The sequence below is a fragment of the Phodopus roborovskii genome, unplaced genomic scaffold, assembly GCF_943737965.1.
Source record: "Phodopus roborovskii unplaced genomic scaffold, PHOROB, whole genome shotgun sequence".
Classification (NCBI taxonomy): Eukaryota; Metazoa; Chordata; class Mammalia; order Rodentia; family Cricetidae; genus Phodopus; species Phodopus roborovskii.
Window position 1 is genome coordinate 25,741,544 of NW_026126407.1, and position 19,817 is coordinate 25,761,360.

Sequence of the window (19,817 nt, forward strand, 5' to 3'; positions counted from 1 at the left end):
CAATCCTCAGCATTACAGTTTACAGATAAACATCCCCCAAACACATACAGAATAATTAAAGGAAAAAACTACTCTATATGCTTATCAGAAATCCAGATCACCTCTAAGGACACAGGCAGATACAAAGTAAAGGGATATAATAAATATTTCATTCAAATGGAATCCAAAAAACCAACTAACTGTAAGTCAAGAGTAAAAAAAGAGACAAACAAGGAAGGCCACTGTATTATCATAAGGGTATTAATTCAGCAGAAAAAATAACATTCCTAAATATATATGCAGTCAATGTCAGAGCATTCAAATATATAAAATACTAATAAGCACACACACGTGTGGCACATGCACATAATATGAGCATGTATGTACTCGAGCACATGTGCATACACAAAGTAGAAAAACATTCCATATAATTGTTAAAAATGTTTCTGCTACCTAGAATGATCTAGTGACTCAATGTAATCTGTATCAAAATACCAAAGGTCCTTGACACTTCACAGAACACTAACAACAGAAACAATCCTGAACTTCCAAGATATGTTTGACTACATGGAGTAAACCAGAAGAAAAGACTATTTCAAACAGAAAAAGACAAGAGTTTTGGAAATCCATAAAGGAAGAAAAAGGATATTTGAAAATGCAGAGAAAAACACACACGATCAACCAAAAAGAGTAGGCACAGTATCTGTGCCATAGGGAGGAATAGGCGAAGGAACAACTGTAAATGATAGGACAAGAGGCATCTATTCTGAGGAAAAGTCTAAAGCCTTGATAAGTTTCTTTGGTGGAAAAGTCCATGTAAACTGAAATCCCATTTCATCACTTTAAATTCTACTCCAAAGTCAGGCTTAGGAGCCTTGAGATGGAACCTATCATTAAGCTGAGAACAGGGAACCACAGTCTGGTAGCTGCAATCGGGCCTGACTAAGTCACAGGGTGAAGGAAGGCTCAGGAAAACAGCTGTAGAGAATGGAGCCAGACAGAAGCTGACAAGCGTCTGAACTACATGGGAATGATAGTCTTTCTTTTTCAGTGGCTCATCAACTGAAATAATTCTGGCATTTGATAGCCTGAGGTCAGTAGCTCATCAACCTCCGAGCCACCTAATCTGCCAACACTTCCAAACAGCCTGAGAATACTGAAGGTCCAGAGGTGCACTAAACAGCCACTGACATATCTATCTAGCAGAGTGACTGATAATCAGAAGGTCTTTATGAAGACATGTCTTTACCTACTTCGTTCTCAGTACTGTGATGGCTTCTCACACTCCTGATTTACCTGAGAGAAATACTCCCAAGAACCTCAGCCAGGTTTGAGCTCTGGAGTCTCAAGGTGACAGAAACTGCCACAGGATACAATGCAAAGGTTGACCAGCCCCTGATGCTCAAACAACAAAATATATCACTGAAGACTGCAGTGCCAGACATCACACATTTTTTCCTAAGAGACTTACCAGCAGCATAAACGATAGGAATCTTTCTCTGATAACAGGCTCCTAGACCTTAGCACAACTGATGCCATGTTAGAGGCAACATTCTGACCTTAAAACCCAGCATGCAGGCCCAACATCTGCCAAAACAGGAATAAAAACCTAATCCATCAAAGACCTACCTAATTTACAGTTCCAGGAAAAGTCCCTAAATGTACTAACCTTGCTTTTTGGCTTCTGTAAATTCTGCTTCATGCTAAATGAAGTGTGACCACCAGGTGTGGTGTTTGTGCATAAAAGACAAAGTCAAAGTCTTGGGACTGCTTGATTTGGGCACGTTTCCCATGCAGCAGGCCAGCAATAAAGACTTTCTTTTTGGCTTTAAGAGTTTCAGTGTGATTGTTTCTGGTGGGCTTACCTCAGAAAACTAAGGCAGTGATGGGAAAGTGTAGAGGTATTAGCCATCGTTCTACTGATATGACAAGGCACCATGACCACGGCAACTCTTATAAAGGAAAACATTAACTAGGGCTTGTTTACAGTTTCAGAGGTTTGTTTAGTCCATTATCAGCATGGTGGGAAGCATGGCAGCATTGAGGCAGACATGGCTGGAGAGGAACTGAAGGTTCTACATCTGGCTTCACAGGCAGAAAAAAGACAAAGGGCCAGTGGGCATGGTTTGTGCTTTTGAAACCGCAAAGTCCATCCCCAGCAATGCACTTCTCCAATAAGGTAAGGCCACACTTCCTAATAGCACCATTCCTTGGTGACCAAGCATTCAAATCTATGAGGCCATGGGGATCATTCTTATTCAAACCACCAGTTATGGAAATGTTAGGTAAAATGTTGTGATAGGGCATTCAAGAATAATGACAAAGGAAAAAAATTCTGTTCACTACAGACACAATCTCTTTTGCAGTACTTTTTCTTTTACTATTTGCATTGGTGAGGGATCAAACCCCTGAGATTCACACATTATAGGCAAGTACTATACCACAGAATTACATCCCACATCCCTTCCCAAAACATTCTTCATCTGTAGTTGGTTGGATATACAAAATTAAACTTGTGGGTACAAATTGTGATAGTCAGTCTTTATTGTCAACTTGACAGGATGTAGAATCACTTAGGACTATACCTCTGGGTGTGTCTAATGAAGGTGTTTCTAGAAAAGTTTAATATGGCTGCACAATCCCATGGGCTGTATTCCAGACTGGACAGAAAAGAGAAAATGAGCTAAGCATCAGCATGTACCTACCTGCTTCCTGATTACAGGTCAAATGTGACCAGGTGCTAAAGTTCCTGCTGCCATGCCTTCCTGCTATAATGCTCAGTACCCTCACTATGAGCCAGAATAAATTCTTCCCTAAGCTGCCTTTGACATGTATTTTGTCACAATGAGAAAAATAACTAGTATCAAAGAGCCAACTTCATGCTGTACAAGATATGACTAAATGAATGGCATTTATTTATTGTAGTCAGGCATGTGTCTTACATAGCCTGGGGTATGTAAGACACTGTCTTAAAATAACAAGAGTAAGAGCACTTGTTGGTGGGAGAAAGCATCCACTTAGGTATCAATACAAAGAAATAAATAAATAGCCCAAAGTTAAAAAGATAGCTTCTCTGTAGTTCACTATCCTAAGTAAGGCCAGTGCTGAGAAAGTCACCATTAAATCATATTGCTTGATCAAGAAACTTTATTTTACTTCTCTGGAATTTAGTTCCTTTGTATGTATGAATCTGATTTTGGTAGTGCCCCTCTTCCCACACACATCAGCTAAAATACCACTGTTTATGAACAACTGCTAGGTTATACAAATTCCACTATGTATTAGGATTTTATAGAATGAATCTCATTGTTTGCCCTGTGTCAAAGCCCTTAAGCTCTCCCACTGCCAAAGTTATGGTTCATACCAAAGAATTAGGAGAGTGGCATTTTGGAGGCATTCTCCAGAAGAGCAAATTGAGTGCTGCTTATGACTCCAGAACATGGAAATTTTACTACAGAATTTATCCTAGTGTTTTGTTTGGTTTTGAGACAAGTTTCATGTAGCCCAGGCTAGCCTCAAACTTAGGTAACTGAAATTAGCCTTGAACTCCTAATTCTTCTGCCTCAGACTCCTGTTTGCTTGGATATTGTGTGTGTGTGTGTGTGTGTGTGTGTGTGTGTGTGTGTGTGTGTGTTACTAGTTATTTATTTGCTGGTAATTCGAGAATTCTTTGTGTAGTCCTAGCTGTCCTGTAGACCAGGCTAGCTTTGGACTTAAGAGAATGAACACGAACACACACACACACACACACACACACACACACACACACACACACACACACACATTCTTTTCCCAAAAATAACTAGGATTAGCTTAGAAAAATTAGTATACATCTTCAGTTATTTCCCATTAATGAAAACTTAACTTTATAGAATAGGTAAAAGCAAAACAAACAAACAGAACCCAGAATCTAGCATGAGTCAAGAACTCAAGGAAATCCACTCATAATTTAAGCTCTCCTTCAGCAACCAGCATTGCTACATTATTCCATTTATCAAATCTGATCTAGTTTAGTAATCTTCCTTCTGGTACAATTTCAAACTCTGTGACATCTTCCATGATAACATCAATGAAGTTATCAAATCCTAGAATTTATTAACAATTTCTTTATTACACTTCGTCACAACGTGAGTTCCTATGCACTTCTCCAAAAGCTCTAGTGGTAGGAGTGGGAAAGATTAGTGGTAGCATTAATGGTAGCTTTCCACTGCCATGCCAGAAGTCACCATTCTGTTTTTATGTACAGCCACATCCCACTTTAACTAGGCTTGTCTAATGATGGTTTATAGAGCTCACATTCACCCCATCCCTTCCAAAGACTTTGCCATGTTATCAAGCTCATCATGCTGGTTGCACTTCTTTCTGGGAGAATTTGAATAAGTTCCTAAACATCTCAGAAACTATGTGGTCCCAAATCGCAGCTGCCCACAGCTTTTCTTTTCCGTTTTTATGCGTATGGGTGTTTTGCCTGTATTTATATTTGCACACCTGTGTGCCTGGTGCCTGAAGAGATCATTAGAGGGCATGAATTCCCCTGGAACAAGAGATACAGATGGTTGTGAACCACCATTTAGGAGTTGGGAATTGAAATCACTTTCTCTGAAGACCAACAAGTGTTCTTAATGGATGAGCCATTTCTCTAGCCACCAGCTTTTCCTTAAGACCTCATCTAGATCTAGACATTCCTTTTTATCTAGTTGGATTTACAAATGAAACTCAAAGGACCCAGAAGTATAAATAAGTTTTTTTTTTCTTTCCAAGGAACCCTCTGAATGTACATTGGCTGGGGAAACACACAGCAGAATCTTTGTTCTGCCACCCTCAGGATGTGCAAAGTGACTCACTCAAAAATGACTAAAGTACAATGGCACTCTTTCGCCAGTTCAGGGAAAAAAAAAAAAATGTCTATTCTACAGGCTTATAGTCAAAGACTATTATTCTAAATCTGAAGCAGGTTAAATAATTATTAAAAAAAATCTAATGTTTGCATGTTTTCAGTCCTCAGCCCAGCTTTTGTAACAAAAGCAAGCTAGATCTTACAACCCATGTGTGTTAAGGCGCCCAAGGAAAGCATTAGGAGAGCACTGGATCCCGTGGAGCTGGAGTGACAGGTGATGTGAGCTACTTGAATAAGGGTGCTGGGAAAATGGCACAGGTCCCTTGGAAGAAAAGCAAGGGCATGTTCATGAGTCATCTCTATAGCCCTTATTCAACTTAGCAGAAAATTTGCAGGCTTGTCATATCCAACATCAAACTGATAAGACATCACTACTGCTAGAATTATAAAGCACGATGAAGGAAAAAACAAGAACACAGGCACTGCCCTCAAGGGGATCAAAGCCACATACATACCAGCAATTAGAACACAGTATTAGAACAGCATGCTTGAAAAAGATTCAAAGTATCAGAAACACAGAGGAGTTGAAAAATAATAAAAGAAGGATTTACAGATGCACTCCTGTGATAAGATTTCAATGCAAAGTCTTAATTTATTAAAAGATAATAAATTACTTTCCAGAAAGAAGAAATAACAAGCCAATACATGAATACTACGTATTGCCACTTGTAGGCAAATTGATAAATATTTTTCATTATCTCATTTCAAGTGGTTCATATAAAAAATGCCCCCCAAAGTATTCAGATTTTAAAGTTAGGTCACTTTCCTAGACCCACTTAAATACTCAGAACTTTAAGAATACTGTTCTAAGTGCACAGCCATCTTAATCACAACAGTTATCAGCTGCAAAAGGCCCTCAAAGTTCCTTCAGGGAAGGAGGAGCTGGAAGAGTCATCAGACTTCTTCACCTGAGATTTCAGTCATGCTGTACGTATCGTATTTCTGCTCTAGCTACAAATGGTATAGAGGTGTGGCTAACCTTTCTTTTAGGAACATAAATTTTATGTGTAACTATTTACTCCAACATTTCTGACACTCTAGACATTCAAAACATAATTTCTGACCTTCTCCCTCAAATCAACTCCAGCAAATCTTGTGTACTTTTGTTTTGTAGTGCTGAGGATTAAGCCCAGGATCCCATGAATACTGGGTGTGCACTATTCTACTGCACTACACCCCAGGCCATTTGTCTGACTACTCTTCCTTCAACTTGTGTTTGGTAACAACTCCAACACTCCATAATTATTTAGACAAAAACTCTACAAGCATGTTCAATTCTTCTCTTTCCCGTAGTCTACACCTAATGTGTCATTAACAAATACTCTTGGCTAAACATAAAAAAATATTTCCAGAAGTTGATGGCTACTCAGAACCTACATCACTGTTGCTTTAGTCTGAGCTATCATCATCTCTTAGCCCATTTATGCAATAGCTTCTAACTTCCTACTCCTACTCTGGTTCTACCCGCTACATAGCAGCCAAGTCTTTTAAAAACAAGTTAGTTTCATTCCTCTGATTCAAAACCTTTAGACAGAAGCTCGCTAATTTAAGTGAAAATAAAATCATCAGATAAAGCCCTACCCTACAGCACCATCTGACTTCCTATCCAATCTTGGTCATTCTCTACTACTCAAAGAGTTCTTTGCTATTCCTGGAATACATGAAAAGAACATTGTCATCACAGTCTTTGCAATGACTACTTCCTCTGCTTGCAAAAACCTTTTCACAAAACTCCACGCACAATGCCATTCTCATGCATCAATAAAATGTTCATCAAGTCAAGCAAAATCCTAAAACCAGGTAAGGTGGACCAGCTTACTATCATCTTTACACGAGAATGATTAAGTTGCAGGTTACTGAGAGCAGGGATACTCAGTTTCATTCAATGACAACAACAAAGTCAAGTTACCTAGGACAATAGGAACTAGTTCATTTAAACTCTAATCTAACTTATCCTCCCTTGTTACAATTCTCCTTATCCTGTTACTCAAAATAGCTATTACTAGCTAGCATATTACATGTTTATTATACCTTCTCTCTTTATGCCATCAGAACAAAGGAACTATAAAGGACCTATTTTGTTTATTAAAATTTTCTAATGTACAGAATAGAACTTTGAATTACTAAATTAATATAATAGACCCTCAAGAGTCCACTAAAAGAATCTTCTAATAGCAGAAGTTAACTTGTGAGAATTTCATCAAATTATCAAAATAAACCATCACTAGCATTCTGGTTAATGATTTCTTACTAGTAACCCAAATTCTACACTCATTCAAAAAGACAGCCAATGAATCTAAGCAGTTAACATTCCTTTCTACAATGTTGCTATTCCAGTAAAACGAGATAAAAAGTCCTCCACGCAGCACACATGACCAAGTATAACTTCAACGGAGAGTTCAGAAAATTTCCTCTGCTTAAAAAAAGACTCAATTTCAAACTAACTCAGAAGAGACCGAATTACTTAGGGTTTCCCCTCATTACCTACATTATGTTTATAAATAAAATTAAAACGAACATTGCAAAACTCATCATCACCACAGAAAAACTGATTCATGGGATTACTAGCCCCGGAAGGTAATTTTTAAAAACTGCCACATTCCTATGCAAAGATCGGGATCTCAATAACAAGCTGGACTAATCACAGCTTCACCATGGTTTTAATGTCATGTCCCTGAGTGTTAGCCCAAGTTTCTGAAACTTTATGCAAATCACTATACATATGAAACTCGCGTGACTAAGACTTAAAAGCATTTTAATTACTGCAATTTCGAAGACGATTCATTCCATTCAAAACGCTTTGGGTTTTTCTTTTGGTGTAATGTACAATACCACTGATTATAGACATGTCTCCAAACCAAGAAAACTTACCAAATAATCTGATGGGCAGTTTGAAAAAGCACCTAGGGAACTACTCAACATTCACCTGACAGAAGCTTTCCGCCTGGCTGGTACAGAGTCTGATATGGTCTTTTGGAAGCCCGTCTTTTGGGGGCAACTGTCCAGTATCTGAGAGAAGAGCATGCACTGGCTATCGTCTGAACTGTATTACACATTACAATTCCCACCTTGCTTTTCAGCCCGCTTGAGCACACACAAATTCAGAACTCAGTCCACAGTAACGGTGTTTTCTTATCAGAGGTACAAGGAAGTCTTCAGCAGGGAGCGGCAGGAAAGGCGCTCACCAGCCCGCGCGCGACAACGGCCGGGTCGGGGCCGAGGGGTACGCGCCAGTGCCCGGACTTACCTCGGGAGTACGCTCCGGCGGCTTCTTCCTCAGAGCCTGCCGAGCGCCGGGGTCCACGGGCGAGTTCATGTCCGCAGCCCCACACTCCCCAGCCTGCGTCTAGCTGCCCATTCGCCAAACCAGGGTGTGCGCCCGCCCCACCGGGAGGGAACTGAGACCTGTCGCAGGGTCCAAACTCAAGCAAACAAGTCTTCGCAACGCCCGCCCAGGGCCTCAGCCCACGCGCGACTGGCCAGAAAGACGCCTGCGCGGGGGCGAGAGGGCAAGTGCGCAGGCGCACAATGCGCACACTCACGCCAGCCTAGCCGTGACGTAAAGAGTTAAGGTTGGGGGTGGGAGTGAGAAGCTAGGCCTCCGTCGCGAGAGTTCGTCATGGGATTGTAGCTTCCGCATCCCCAGCTTCCGGCTGAGGTTCCGGAAAAGCTCTGAAGGCCTTGCCAAAAATAGCCGGTGAGGAGCAACTGTGGGGAAGGCGCTCAGGACGTGTACCTTAGTGCCCGAGTCCGGAAGCCGCCGGGCTCTCAAGGCTCGCGGAAGTCGAGGCCGCCTTTCAGCAAGCCGGGAAGCCCACACACCGCCGCGCAAGCCATGGATCTCAGGGCAATATTCGCACATCCAGTGTTACTTTGAAAACCAAACCAAGCTACAAACTCGCTAGTGAAAGCTGCCCACAAAAAAAAAAAAAAAAAAAAAAAAAAAAGTTTTCAAGACTGGAGATAAAAGGTCAGGCCTAGCATGCACTAGGTTCAGGATCTTTAAAGGGTTTACGCCCTAAAAAGCCGCAGGTGGGCTGAAAAACTCGATAGGAAAGTTAACAGGTAACACCTGTGGGCTATCAAGGATCCAAGAAACTTCTGATAAGATCCACATACCAACCTCTTTGGTACTTGCCACTTTGAGACTGTTGGGAAACCTACCTGCAGATGGGGTTCTTACATCCCAGTGCCTTTTTATGTCCTATAAAACACACAAGACCTTTGTACCACGTGTGCAGGCCCCACCTGGTCTGACAAATATGCTTCTGTAGAGGTAGAACTGCCTTTTTATTTCCCTATGCCTCCAACATTTCTGACCTAACATTCTTGATTAAATCCCTGTGAGTGGGTGGTTGGGGGCCAGCTAAGGCCAGGTGCCACTGCTTTAACCTAACCTCTGCAGTTCTTCAGGGAGCTGAGTTTTAAGTTGCCTGGAGCCAATAATGAGGGGTTTTGCATTGAGTTTTGCACTCTAGTCTCTTTTCCTAAAATAAAGACAGCTTCAGTTGGTTTATTAACCCTTTGGTATTCTGCTGTAAAGACTGAGTATTAGTTATTCTTCCTGTTGGGATTAAAAAAAAAAAAAAAGTACTCCGATAAAAGGAACATAGGTTAATTTCGGCCCAAGGGGTTAGCTGGAATTAACAGGAGGCCCAGAGATTTAACTCCTGGGTGCTGGGAACTGAACTCAGGCCCACTCCTAAGTGCACTACTTGTTCTTAAGTCACAGAGCGATCTTTGCAGCCCTTGGTTTTTTTCTTTTTCTTTTTTTTTTTCTTTAAACATTTTTGTGTGTAGCATATGTCACTGCTCGTGTGGGGGGTCTGGAGACATTTTATAGGACTAGGTTTTTTTTTTTTTTATATATACCCTCTGGGTCCTGGGAACCAAACCCAGATTATCTTGATAACATGTGCCTTTTCCTGTTGAGCCACAGTGGCAGGGGTGTCAAGTGGCTGTTCATTTTGTCCACAATCAGGGAACAGTGGTGAATGCTCCTGCTCAGCTGGCCTTTTTATTCGGTCAGTACCCAGGGCCCATGAAACAGAAGAGTAGGTCATCCCTACCTTAATTAGCCCAATCTTGAAACTCCCTCACATACATGCCCATAGATTTAACTCCTGGGTGATTCTAGATTCTGTCAAAAAGACTATCAGTGTTAGCCATTACACACTTTATCAACAATGAAAGACTAAGTGACAGAATTGCAGAATCCATCATTTTGGGACAGTAATTTTACACCATTGTCAGAGCACAGGTGGGCCACACTGGCCACACCATTCCTTGTGGGGCTCTGCCTGCTGACATTTCATTTATGCACAATTTTTAAAACTGAGGGCTCTGACCACATCTAGGTACATCACAGTATTTCCCAAAGTAAGTTAACTAGGGAAGTCTTATGATTCTTAAGATTTTTATGATTAGACATGTTTTCTAATAATGATTCACACAGTACCTTTCTTGTGACAAGGTAAGAATCTCTAATAAATTGGAGGAGAGTTCAGGCTGTAACATTTTAGAGTAATGACAGTGCTGTATTTTCCACTGGATCTTGGGGCTTTCACAGATTTGAAGTTTATAACATATTAGCACATCTTTTTTGAAGTTTGGGCACAGAAGCTCTTTATGGCTTAGCCACTACAGAAATAAACTGTGAAAAAGTTAACAGTACTTGTGCTGGTTTATTTTGGTCATCTGGGAAGAGGCTCAATTGAGAAAATGCCTCCATTAGATTGGTGTGTGAGCAAGTGTGTGTGTGTGTGTGATTCCTTGATTAATGATTGAGATGGAGCACTCAGCTCACTGTGGGCAGTGCCACTCCTGAACAGAGGTCCTGGGTTCTATGAGCAAGTCGGTAAACAGTGTTCCTTTGGTTGCTGCTTCAGTTCCTGCCTCCAGGTTTCTACCTTGTGCGAGTTCCTGCTTTGGCTTTCCTATGAGATGAAATCCAACCCTTTTCTCCACAGGTTACTTCTGGTCAGTATTTTATCACAGCAAGAGAAAGTAGGACAGTGTTGCAAATGACCCACATCATTTTTGGTGTATATAACCTAGATCCCAAAAGTCAGTCCCAAATTTTATGCTTTACTCCCTACCCAAGATTAATGTTCATTATCATCTTAGTATTTAGAAAGGGGAAAAAACCCAAAAGCTTGGCATTATAAACTTGAACTCTGCAGGCAATCAGACCTGAATTTAAATTTTAGTTAGGAAACGAAGTTGCTTCCCAGTCTTGAGGATCCAACCCAGGGCAAGCATTTTATTACAGTTATTACAGTTATGTACAGTGGTACTTAATGTACCACTGAATGTCAATTTGCACACCTCTATGGAAATAGTGGCCTTTCAGGGTTCTCAAGATTATGAGTTAAATCATGTGAATCATTTAGTGTATTGCCAGTACAATCCAAACATTGCTACTACTATTTCTTCTGGAAAATGATTTCTCTAAAATATAAGGTCAACTTTGAATAATTTGGATAGTTTTGATGTAATTAAAATTCTTACTTAAAATATAAGAAATAAAATCTGATTTGTTTTAAATATATAATATTTATGTGTATGAATGCTGTGCCTACATATATGTATACCATGTACATATCTGGTGCTCCTGGAGGCCAGAAGAAGGCATCAGGTTCCCTAGAACTGGAGTTACAGACATTTGGACCACCATGTGGGTGTTGGGACTAGAACTTAGGACAATTGCTCTTAACTGAATCATCTCTCCAACTCCTGATGGCTTATTTTATAAAAGTATCTTGAGTCAACTTAGATCCAATTATAAATAAACTGAGAACAATAGAACTGTGGCAGCCTGCTAAATAAACTAGTTACCCTAACCCAAACTCAGCTAGTCTAACTATCCTCTAAAAGTTTAGAATGGAACATTACTAATAGCCAAGCTTGTCTAATGACTTGTAGACATCACAAGGTCATGCCCCTAATAAGCCTTCAGCTCAGGCCTGGCCTCACTTGTTACTTTAGGCTCCCCTTCCACACAGGAAAGCACATTAAAAAAAAAAAAAAAAACACTTGGGCCAGGCAGTGATGTTCTTTAATTCTAGCACTTGGGAGGCAGAGGCAGGTGGATCTCTGTGAGTTCAAGGCCAGCCTGGTGATCTATATAGAGTGAGTTCCAGGACAGGCTCCAAAGCTACACAGAGAAAACCCCCCTCCCCCAAAAAAGAAAAACTTGCATAGCTTTGCCACCTGTCACCCTAAATAGCTGGGAAAACTTTTTGATCTAAGAGACAAGATGGACTTTACAAGAGACTGTATGAATTAGATAATCAGGTTAAATCCTCTGTATCTCACTCAATTTCTAATTAGCAAAATCAGTCTTCCATGCTACTTAGAAATGTTACAAAATTTCTGAAAGCTTTTAGGAACAGCTCATAAATAACTGACCCTTGCTTTCCTAGTGTTTGACAATTCACTGCTGTAAAATAGCACACTCCTCTGTTTAAATATAAAAGTGATAGAGTTAATTAATATGTGAAACTGGGTTCTCCTCTAGCTAGTACTGCCTCAACGTTTAACTCAACTCGATTTAACTTAAGGAAGGTAGCTTCCCAGCAACCCTAGTCAGTGTTAAATGATTGCTGCAGAGCAGGTGCCAAGGATGGATAAAGGGCAGAATCCCACATGATGCACAACAAGAGAGCACATTTGCTCAGAGTTACATCTAAACTGGAGCAACATCCACGCTGTTGTGGTTTTTTAATTGTAAAATTAGTGATCATTTGTTTTGAAGAAAATGTTCTTAAACAGCTTTATATGGTGTCCTCTTGGTTTGGATTTAAAATTTCAATTTATCACTGTGTGTAAAGTTGGGTGTATGAATATATCAGTGTATTTTGGGCACTATAATTACAAGTACAAGAGCATACATTAAAAATTCTCTGAACATTATATGGTAACTACTCAGATTACATGGTAAAAGGTAGCAACCAAAAAGTTAGTGAGACTTGACACTTACCTAAATTTTTTTTGTTTGTTTTGTTTTGAGATAGGGTTCCTCTGTGTAACAGCTCTGGCTCTCATGATACTTGCTTTGCAGACAGGCTGGCCTCTAACTCATAGAGATCCATCTGGCTCTGGCTCCTGAGGGCAGGTATTACAAATATATGCTACCACTGCCTGGTTTAGCTAATTTCTTAAGAATTATTATTTATTTGACTCTTACAATCTAAGTATTAACAGATTCTACCAATATAGAAAGGTCACATGCTCAAAGGTATCATGGCTGGCTGGGGCACAAATCTAGGCTGTCTCATCTCAAGAGTTAAAAATGTCATTCATATACACCTCACTTACATATGAAAGAAACACCAATATTACCCATCAAATTGACATGTGTTTATTGCACAAATTTCCCCCTAGAACTGGGAGGTTATTATAATACAGGTGTACATTTGAGAAATGTATTCAGAACAAACAAGTATGTACATTTTATATATTCATCTAAATAACTTAAGAGAAAGCAGGACATTATCATAAGACAGTTACCACACATAGGCATTATGCAAATTGTTTTTAGTGATCATCTGCATTGTGTGCCAATTGCAACAAAATGAAATCTGTACTAGTATGTTTATTGCACTTAATATTTTTGAAGTCAAAGTTAAGACATTAAGAAATGTCAAGATATTTAAAATCAAATCAATTAGTTTACATATATGGAAAATTAGTTTTAATTCTATATTATAAAAGATCCCTTTTTAATTTCCCATTACAATGAACAGGTTTTTTTTTTAATATGTAGCACATATTTGTCTGTACCATTAAGCAGTTGGAAAAATTATTTTAAACAGGCCAAAACTCTTTTCACATTTATCCCAGCCACACTGTAAAGAAGTAGCAGCTCATTCCTTGGGCTTTGAGTAAGTAAAGAGTATGATGATAAAGGTATTACAAACTCAGGAATCCTATAAGGACTAGTAAGTCTTTAAGAAACTGTAGGTCTTTCCTTTCTAGCAAAGCTGAGTTTTGAGAATAATAGATGCACAAGCCATTCACTTATTAAACACTAGAGTTACTAAGTGGTAATGAAGGATTTCAAATAGAACTATGAAAAGTTCCATGATTAAGAAAACATCGCAAAACACTATCTACCTGCTACATACTCTTCTGAGCCAAAATCAAAAACTAATATACAATGGCCCATAGAGGAACTTTTCCAGGTTCTAAATTCTGACAGAAACCTACTCTCTGAATTTTAACAGAACACAACAGAGCAACCCTATTAACAAATGGGATACAAGGATGCCAAAGAAAACACATCTATAAACACTCTTTGGCATTAAGTCATCCATGGGAGACCCAGGTACTAACTGGAACCAGCTTACGGGGCAAGGGCCAATTACAGGCACCCTAGTTTTGGATTTATGTTCCATTTAAACGTTCTACTTATTCTTTTCTAGTTGGAATTCTCTTGAACACACGTAAAGAACAAGGTAAAATGTAATTAGACACTATTAAATTCAGAAAATTTCCATTAATTACTGAAAATTTTAAATAGCAAGAATGGATGTGTTATAGTAAATATATGCAATAACTGAACAAGCGAGTAGGGCTCTTTTTTGTGTTTTTGTTTGTTTTTGAACTAAACAATTTAGAATTAGTCAATGAAAACAGAAACCAACTTTAGTTCTAGTATTACATGTATCTTAGCCCACACAGGCAAAGAGTAAGCTATAATTCAGTATTCAAGTAAACTGAGGTAGTAGAGTATATTGAAAACATTATCTACCCACCTTTTTATTTACATTACTTACAAGAGTTTGGTTCCTTATTAGCCTTTCTTACAGGCAACAATCTACATTATATATAAAGACAACGACAAATGCTAAGTGGAAAGCTTGGAAAAAAATTGTTTTTTTTTTAAAACAAGAAACACTTAGAGAAAATAATTTTTTAAGTTATTACTTCTACTAGTGTAAATTGAGGATTATTAGCAAATATTCTGCTCACATGGGTTCAATGGTCGATACTGAAGTCAAAGTATGTGGTCACCTGAGCACATTTTAAAAGTATAGTATTATTTTTGCAGTTGCTTTGGTGCACTTTTTTAAATCTCAATTTTTGTTTATTAAATTAATATGTAAATATTAATAAGAATTAGCTCGTTCTTATAAAACTAGTTTTATAAAGAAGGGAATCTACAACCTTTAGCCTCAAAAAGATTGGCTTTAAATATATTTTAGAGTATGGGAAACAAAATCATCAGAAGATAGTATTTCAACATTACATACAATACTAGATGAAAAAATATGTTAAAAAACGTTTATCAATATTGAATCTCTACCCCTGCTGTTTTTAAAAAATAGATACATATGTACACTTGGATAGGCAACATGACATCTTGAATTTCTCACAATTAACAGGTTGTTTAAAATACTTAAATAACTAGAAATCAGTTTATCTGAATTGCAAAAAAACAAATCAAGGTCTTGTAGATTTCTGTATCATAGAAATAAAAACTAAAAATTAGTGAAATGAAGATTTCTGCCATTTGATCGTGAGACATCTATTGCTATCCATGAGTTGTGACATTTTAGAGTTTGCATGAATTTCCTGGATAGTCACAGAAATTTCTAAGTTGCACTTTGGCTTTTGCAAATACTATTTGCCCCACCATGCCACTCCAATTATTTATGGTGCTTTAGTTTCACTTGGCTGAAAATCTACTGCTACCCAGATGTCCAGTTAAAAATAAAAAGCCATCTAATCTATGCATACTGTGATGCAACACAGCATGCTAGAGATGACACAGTCACACAGAAGCCTAACAGAGAAAACTAACACACAAAACAGAACAACAACAACTTCATAGATACACAATGTGCCTGCTTCCTTGGTTTCTATTCAACTTTAAACCAAAGGTAACCTCTAGTCATGTTAAAGGAGTATCTGAGCAACATATGGAGAATGGGTGCTCGCTACAGCTGCCAGAAGAGGGAGGTCGCTGGATTCGATCCTGAAATAAAGAAAAGAAAACTCAGTTTAGGCCTTCTGTATCCAAAATAATGAATTTCACCGGCAATGATCACTTCTACACTATCAAAGGGGTTACCTGGGCCAAAAGGAAAAGAATAAAGAGCTAAAAGATAACAATACTTAGAAACTTTCACTAACAGTAGCACCACAGATTCAAAGGAAAAGAAGGTTGCAAATGCAAAGGAAACCAAGGCACAGACACAGGAAAGCACCACAGCTGACCTGCCATTCATCTAGGGACAGATGTGCAAGAAAAATAATTTACTAGTAATAATAGTCTGTGTGAGCTTTAAACAAAAAGTATTTCTATACTATATGCTATAAGTAATAGAAATTTCTTTAAAAAAGCATACCAAAAATTATTCAAAGCATGGTGGCACACATCTGTAACCCTGAGGTAGGGGGACTAAGGGAAGAGAATCACAAAGTTTGAGGTCACACTAAGCTACAAAGTAAAGCCTTGTCTCAAAATAAACAAAAAATTAAAAACTCAAGTAATTTTCAGTAAAAGAAAAATGGTCAATATATTTAGAAAAGTTAGGTTTGGCTTGTTTAAGGAATTTGAAGAAAAAAATCATATGCCAACTCAGAAGCAACAATCTGAAAGTCTGCCACTAGTCTGCCTAATAGATAATGGCTTCTTGTGCTTATGGAGTTCAGACTGTACTTTCCAGACAGCATTTAGTGTTACCAAAATTTTGTGTATAATGTGCATGTCCTTTAATCAAACATTCTACTCCCAGGAATAGAATTTATTCTACACAAATCAAATTGTGTATATAAAATGATATACTGATACATAAAATGAGATGTATCAGTATATATCCATATAAAAATATTCAGGGTATATTAGCTGCATGCTGCACACTAAAAGAATACAAACTAATTTCTATTTTTATGCATTTTAAAATTCAGCCACAATAAACAATGTCAACAGTGTTAATGTTGGGGAAGAAATTGAAAAGATGGTAATTTACTTTCCATTTCACACCAAATATACCATGAACTTGGGTTATATGTATATTATTGTAAAATTTGTTTTTTAAGATATTAATACAGGTATCACAGTGTCTGTCTCTCCCTCTCTCTCTTCCACTTACTATGAATATAAGATTATATTGTGTTTGACTTTCCAAATACTGGAGAACCATTTTCTAATTGGCATTTGAACCACCCTTAGTATAGAATACAAACAGTACTGAAGTCAGAAATATTTGGAATCACCCAAAATCCTGTTCACTCCTAATATGTGACAAACGGCATGTTTACTTACAGAATTAGCCATTTCCAATTTGGATATTGTCTACACACTAGAATGTCTAAAACAATTGGGAAAGGGGGATGAGAAATAACTCTGGTAGAGTATATATACTTCCTGTGCCTGAGGCTGTAGGGTAAATCCCCAGAATGAGTAACGAAAAAAAGCTTAGACTTTTACTTGGTTTGTGATAACATATAGGATTCTAAATGATTAACACTGACCCTTTTACTTTTCATAGAAACTGAATTTAGAAAAAAATAGACTTTAATTCCTTCAACTAGAATTTTATCATGCACACACAGAACATAGAAAAGCTAATAACATATAATGGAATAAGACTACATTATGCTTAGAAACCAACTTTCTTTTTCTCCTTAGTTAGAATTTCAGGTAGCTGTTATTTTCCAGGGAGTAACCATAGAATAGGTCAATATACTATAAAGATCATGGTGATCTTTATAGTAACCTGTAGAAAAGAGCAACCACAAACCAAGCATCTTTATTTCCATCAACTCATTTGAAAGGCAGGTCAGATGCTTACAATAATGTATCTACAACAAATTTAATAAGTAAAACATGAACACTTATTTTTTCTAAGATTAAAATTTTAAGTTGATTTCCCTTTACCTGTATTCTTGACATGTTACAGGCATAGTGCAAGGGCCAATGCATCTATAATAAGGGTGACAGAAATCTGGTTTTTGTTTGTTAGTTTGTTTTGTTTTTTTCCATTTTTCACGGCAGGGTTTCTCTGTGTAGCTTTGGAGCCTGTCCTGGAACTCACTTTATAGACCTGGCTGGCCTTGAACTCACACAGATCCGACTGCTTCTACCTCCCTAGGGCTGGGATCAAAGGAGTGCAACACCACAGCCTGGCTTGAAATCTGCTCTTCTAAGATACAAAAAAACCTAAACACTAGGGCAAAGCTTCTTATAGGGAAAGGCACACAAAAACAATGAAGAACAGTTCAGAGACATATGGCAGAAGACACAACAAAGCCAGAAAAGAAACTATGAACATACCCAAGAACTACTCCTAGTTCCTTGACATGAACCCGCATCTGTCCCCTCAGGTACTCAGACAGCATTTTGCTCTTGAAGTATAATTCCTGCAACCGGTCTTCTAGGTGCATTACACACTGCAGTAAAGGAAGAACCAAACTCTGTTAGAAAACAAACTCTAATTCTTTCCATTAACGTCAAATTTATTTCCTTGTAAGAGAGAGGGCATGAGGGATAACAACAGAAGTTCACTAAGTATCTGAAGCTGGCTTTGAACTCCCTACATAATACAGGATGACCTTAAATCCTTGGGTGCTGTATTACAGCACCACACCCAGCTAGCAAATTTCAGAGCATCAAGTTTTACACAATTCCATTTGGTCATTCCAAAATGAATTTATGTTCAGAAGAAATTAGATGCAGTGACCATCAATATTCATTTACAAGACTTTAAAAACATTTTAATTTAAATTCTGATAAATGCATACATACTCATATTTCAAATGTGTATATATACATATATATGCACACACATATACATATTCTCTGAGTAAAAAACGGTTTACAACAGTTCAAAGAAGGAACAGTAGACCATGCAGAATGAGGTTTATAACCTAAAAAGTAAAACTTAAAATACCTACATGTTATATATTGCAATTAATTTATTTCCTAAAATAGATTATTTTTTCATACAATTGTTATTATATATGTTTGAAAGGAAAAAATGTAAATTTCAACAAATACTAAATTCCTTTCCAATGAAAATAATCTGCTAAAAACGCCTTATAAAAACTTTTTTTATAAGGCAGCCATTGGTAATGTATGACTTTAATCCCAGCACTCAGAAGGCAGAGGCAGGTGGATCTCCAAATTGGAGGTCAGCCTGGTCTACAGAGCAAGTTCAAGTTCCAGGAGAGTCAGGGCTACATGGAGAAACCTTGCCTTGGAAAAACCAAACCAAACCCCCAAAACACAAAATTGTTTTATTACTGGAAAACACAACTGAATTGATGTGGGGGTTCATTGATTGTGTTGTGGTATTTATCTCATTCATAATTCTTATTTAGGCTAAAACTGCCTTAAGAAAATGTTAGCTAGAGAATATGTAAAACAGACAACACAATTTAACTCTAACTATTTATTTACGGTTTTATTAATATTATTTTTTTTCTCTGTGTAATAGCTCTATTGTCCTGGAACGTGCTTTGTAGACCAGGCTGGCCTCACAGAGAGATCTGCCTGCCTCCACCTCTCAAGTGCTAGGACTAAATTCATGCAACAACACCACCCAGCTTTTATTTATGTTTTTTTAATTGGAGATGGGGTCGAGGCTGATCTTGAACTTCTGATCTTCCTGCCTCTGCCAGCTAAATAAATACTGACATCACAGACACCACCACTCTTGGTTTAAGAGGTGCAGGGGATCAATCCCAGGGCTTCGTGCATGGGAGGCAAGCACTCTACCTGGGCTATATCCCTTGCCACATTACAGAACATTCTAAATTACATAGTTGAGTGACATTAAGAACATCTACAATGTACAACTATAACCACTATCTACTTGAGAATTTCTTTTCATCACAAACTCTTTACCTAACAATAACTTCTCCTTTCCTCTTTCCTCCTACTCTCTAATAACTACTAGTATAGAGATAAACTATTAAACTTACAAGAAAG

At 38.1% G+C, this 19,817-nt stretch overlaps 2 protein-coding genes across 16 annotated transcripts in view; both read right to left on the reverse strand.

The window, feature by feature from the left end:
* Positions 1–8,374, reverse strand: part of Rapgef6 (Rap guanine nucleotide exchange factor 6) — a 173,455-nt gene extending 165,081 nt beyond the window's left edge. For 5 of the 14 annotated variants that reach the window (XM_051180674.1, XM_051180667.1, XM_051180673.1 and 2 more), the window contains exon 1: positions 8,124–8,369. In XM_051180674.1, the coding sequence (XP_051036631.1) occupies positions 8,124–8,192 (69 nt within the window). In that variant the 5' untranslated portion in view covers positions 8,193–8,369. Of the gene's footprint in view, positions 1–8,123 lie in introns of all 14 variants that reach the window. The other 9 variants (XM_051180668.1, XM_051180665.1, XM_051180664.1 and 6 more) reach the window with 5 other exon arrangements.
* Positions 8,375–13,215: 4,841 nt separating this feature from the next.
* The window catches only part of Fnip1 (folliculin interacting protein 1), a 79,426-nt gene continuing 72,824 nt past the window's right edge, over positions 13,216–19,817 (reverse strand). For both annotated transcript variants that reach the window (XM_051180683.1, XM_051180684.1), the window contains 2 exons: positions 18,162–18,277; positions 13,216–15,857 (listed from right to left, as the gene is read on the reverse strand). In XM_051180683.1, the coding sequence (XP_051036640.1) occupies positions 15,779–15,857; positions 18,162–18,277 (195 nt within the window). In that variant the 3' untranslated portion in view covers positions 13,216–15,778. The remainder of the gene's footprint in view (positions 15,858–18,161; positions 18,278–19,817) is intronic.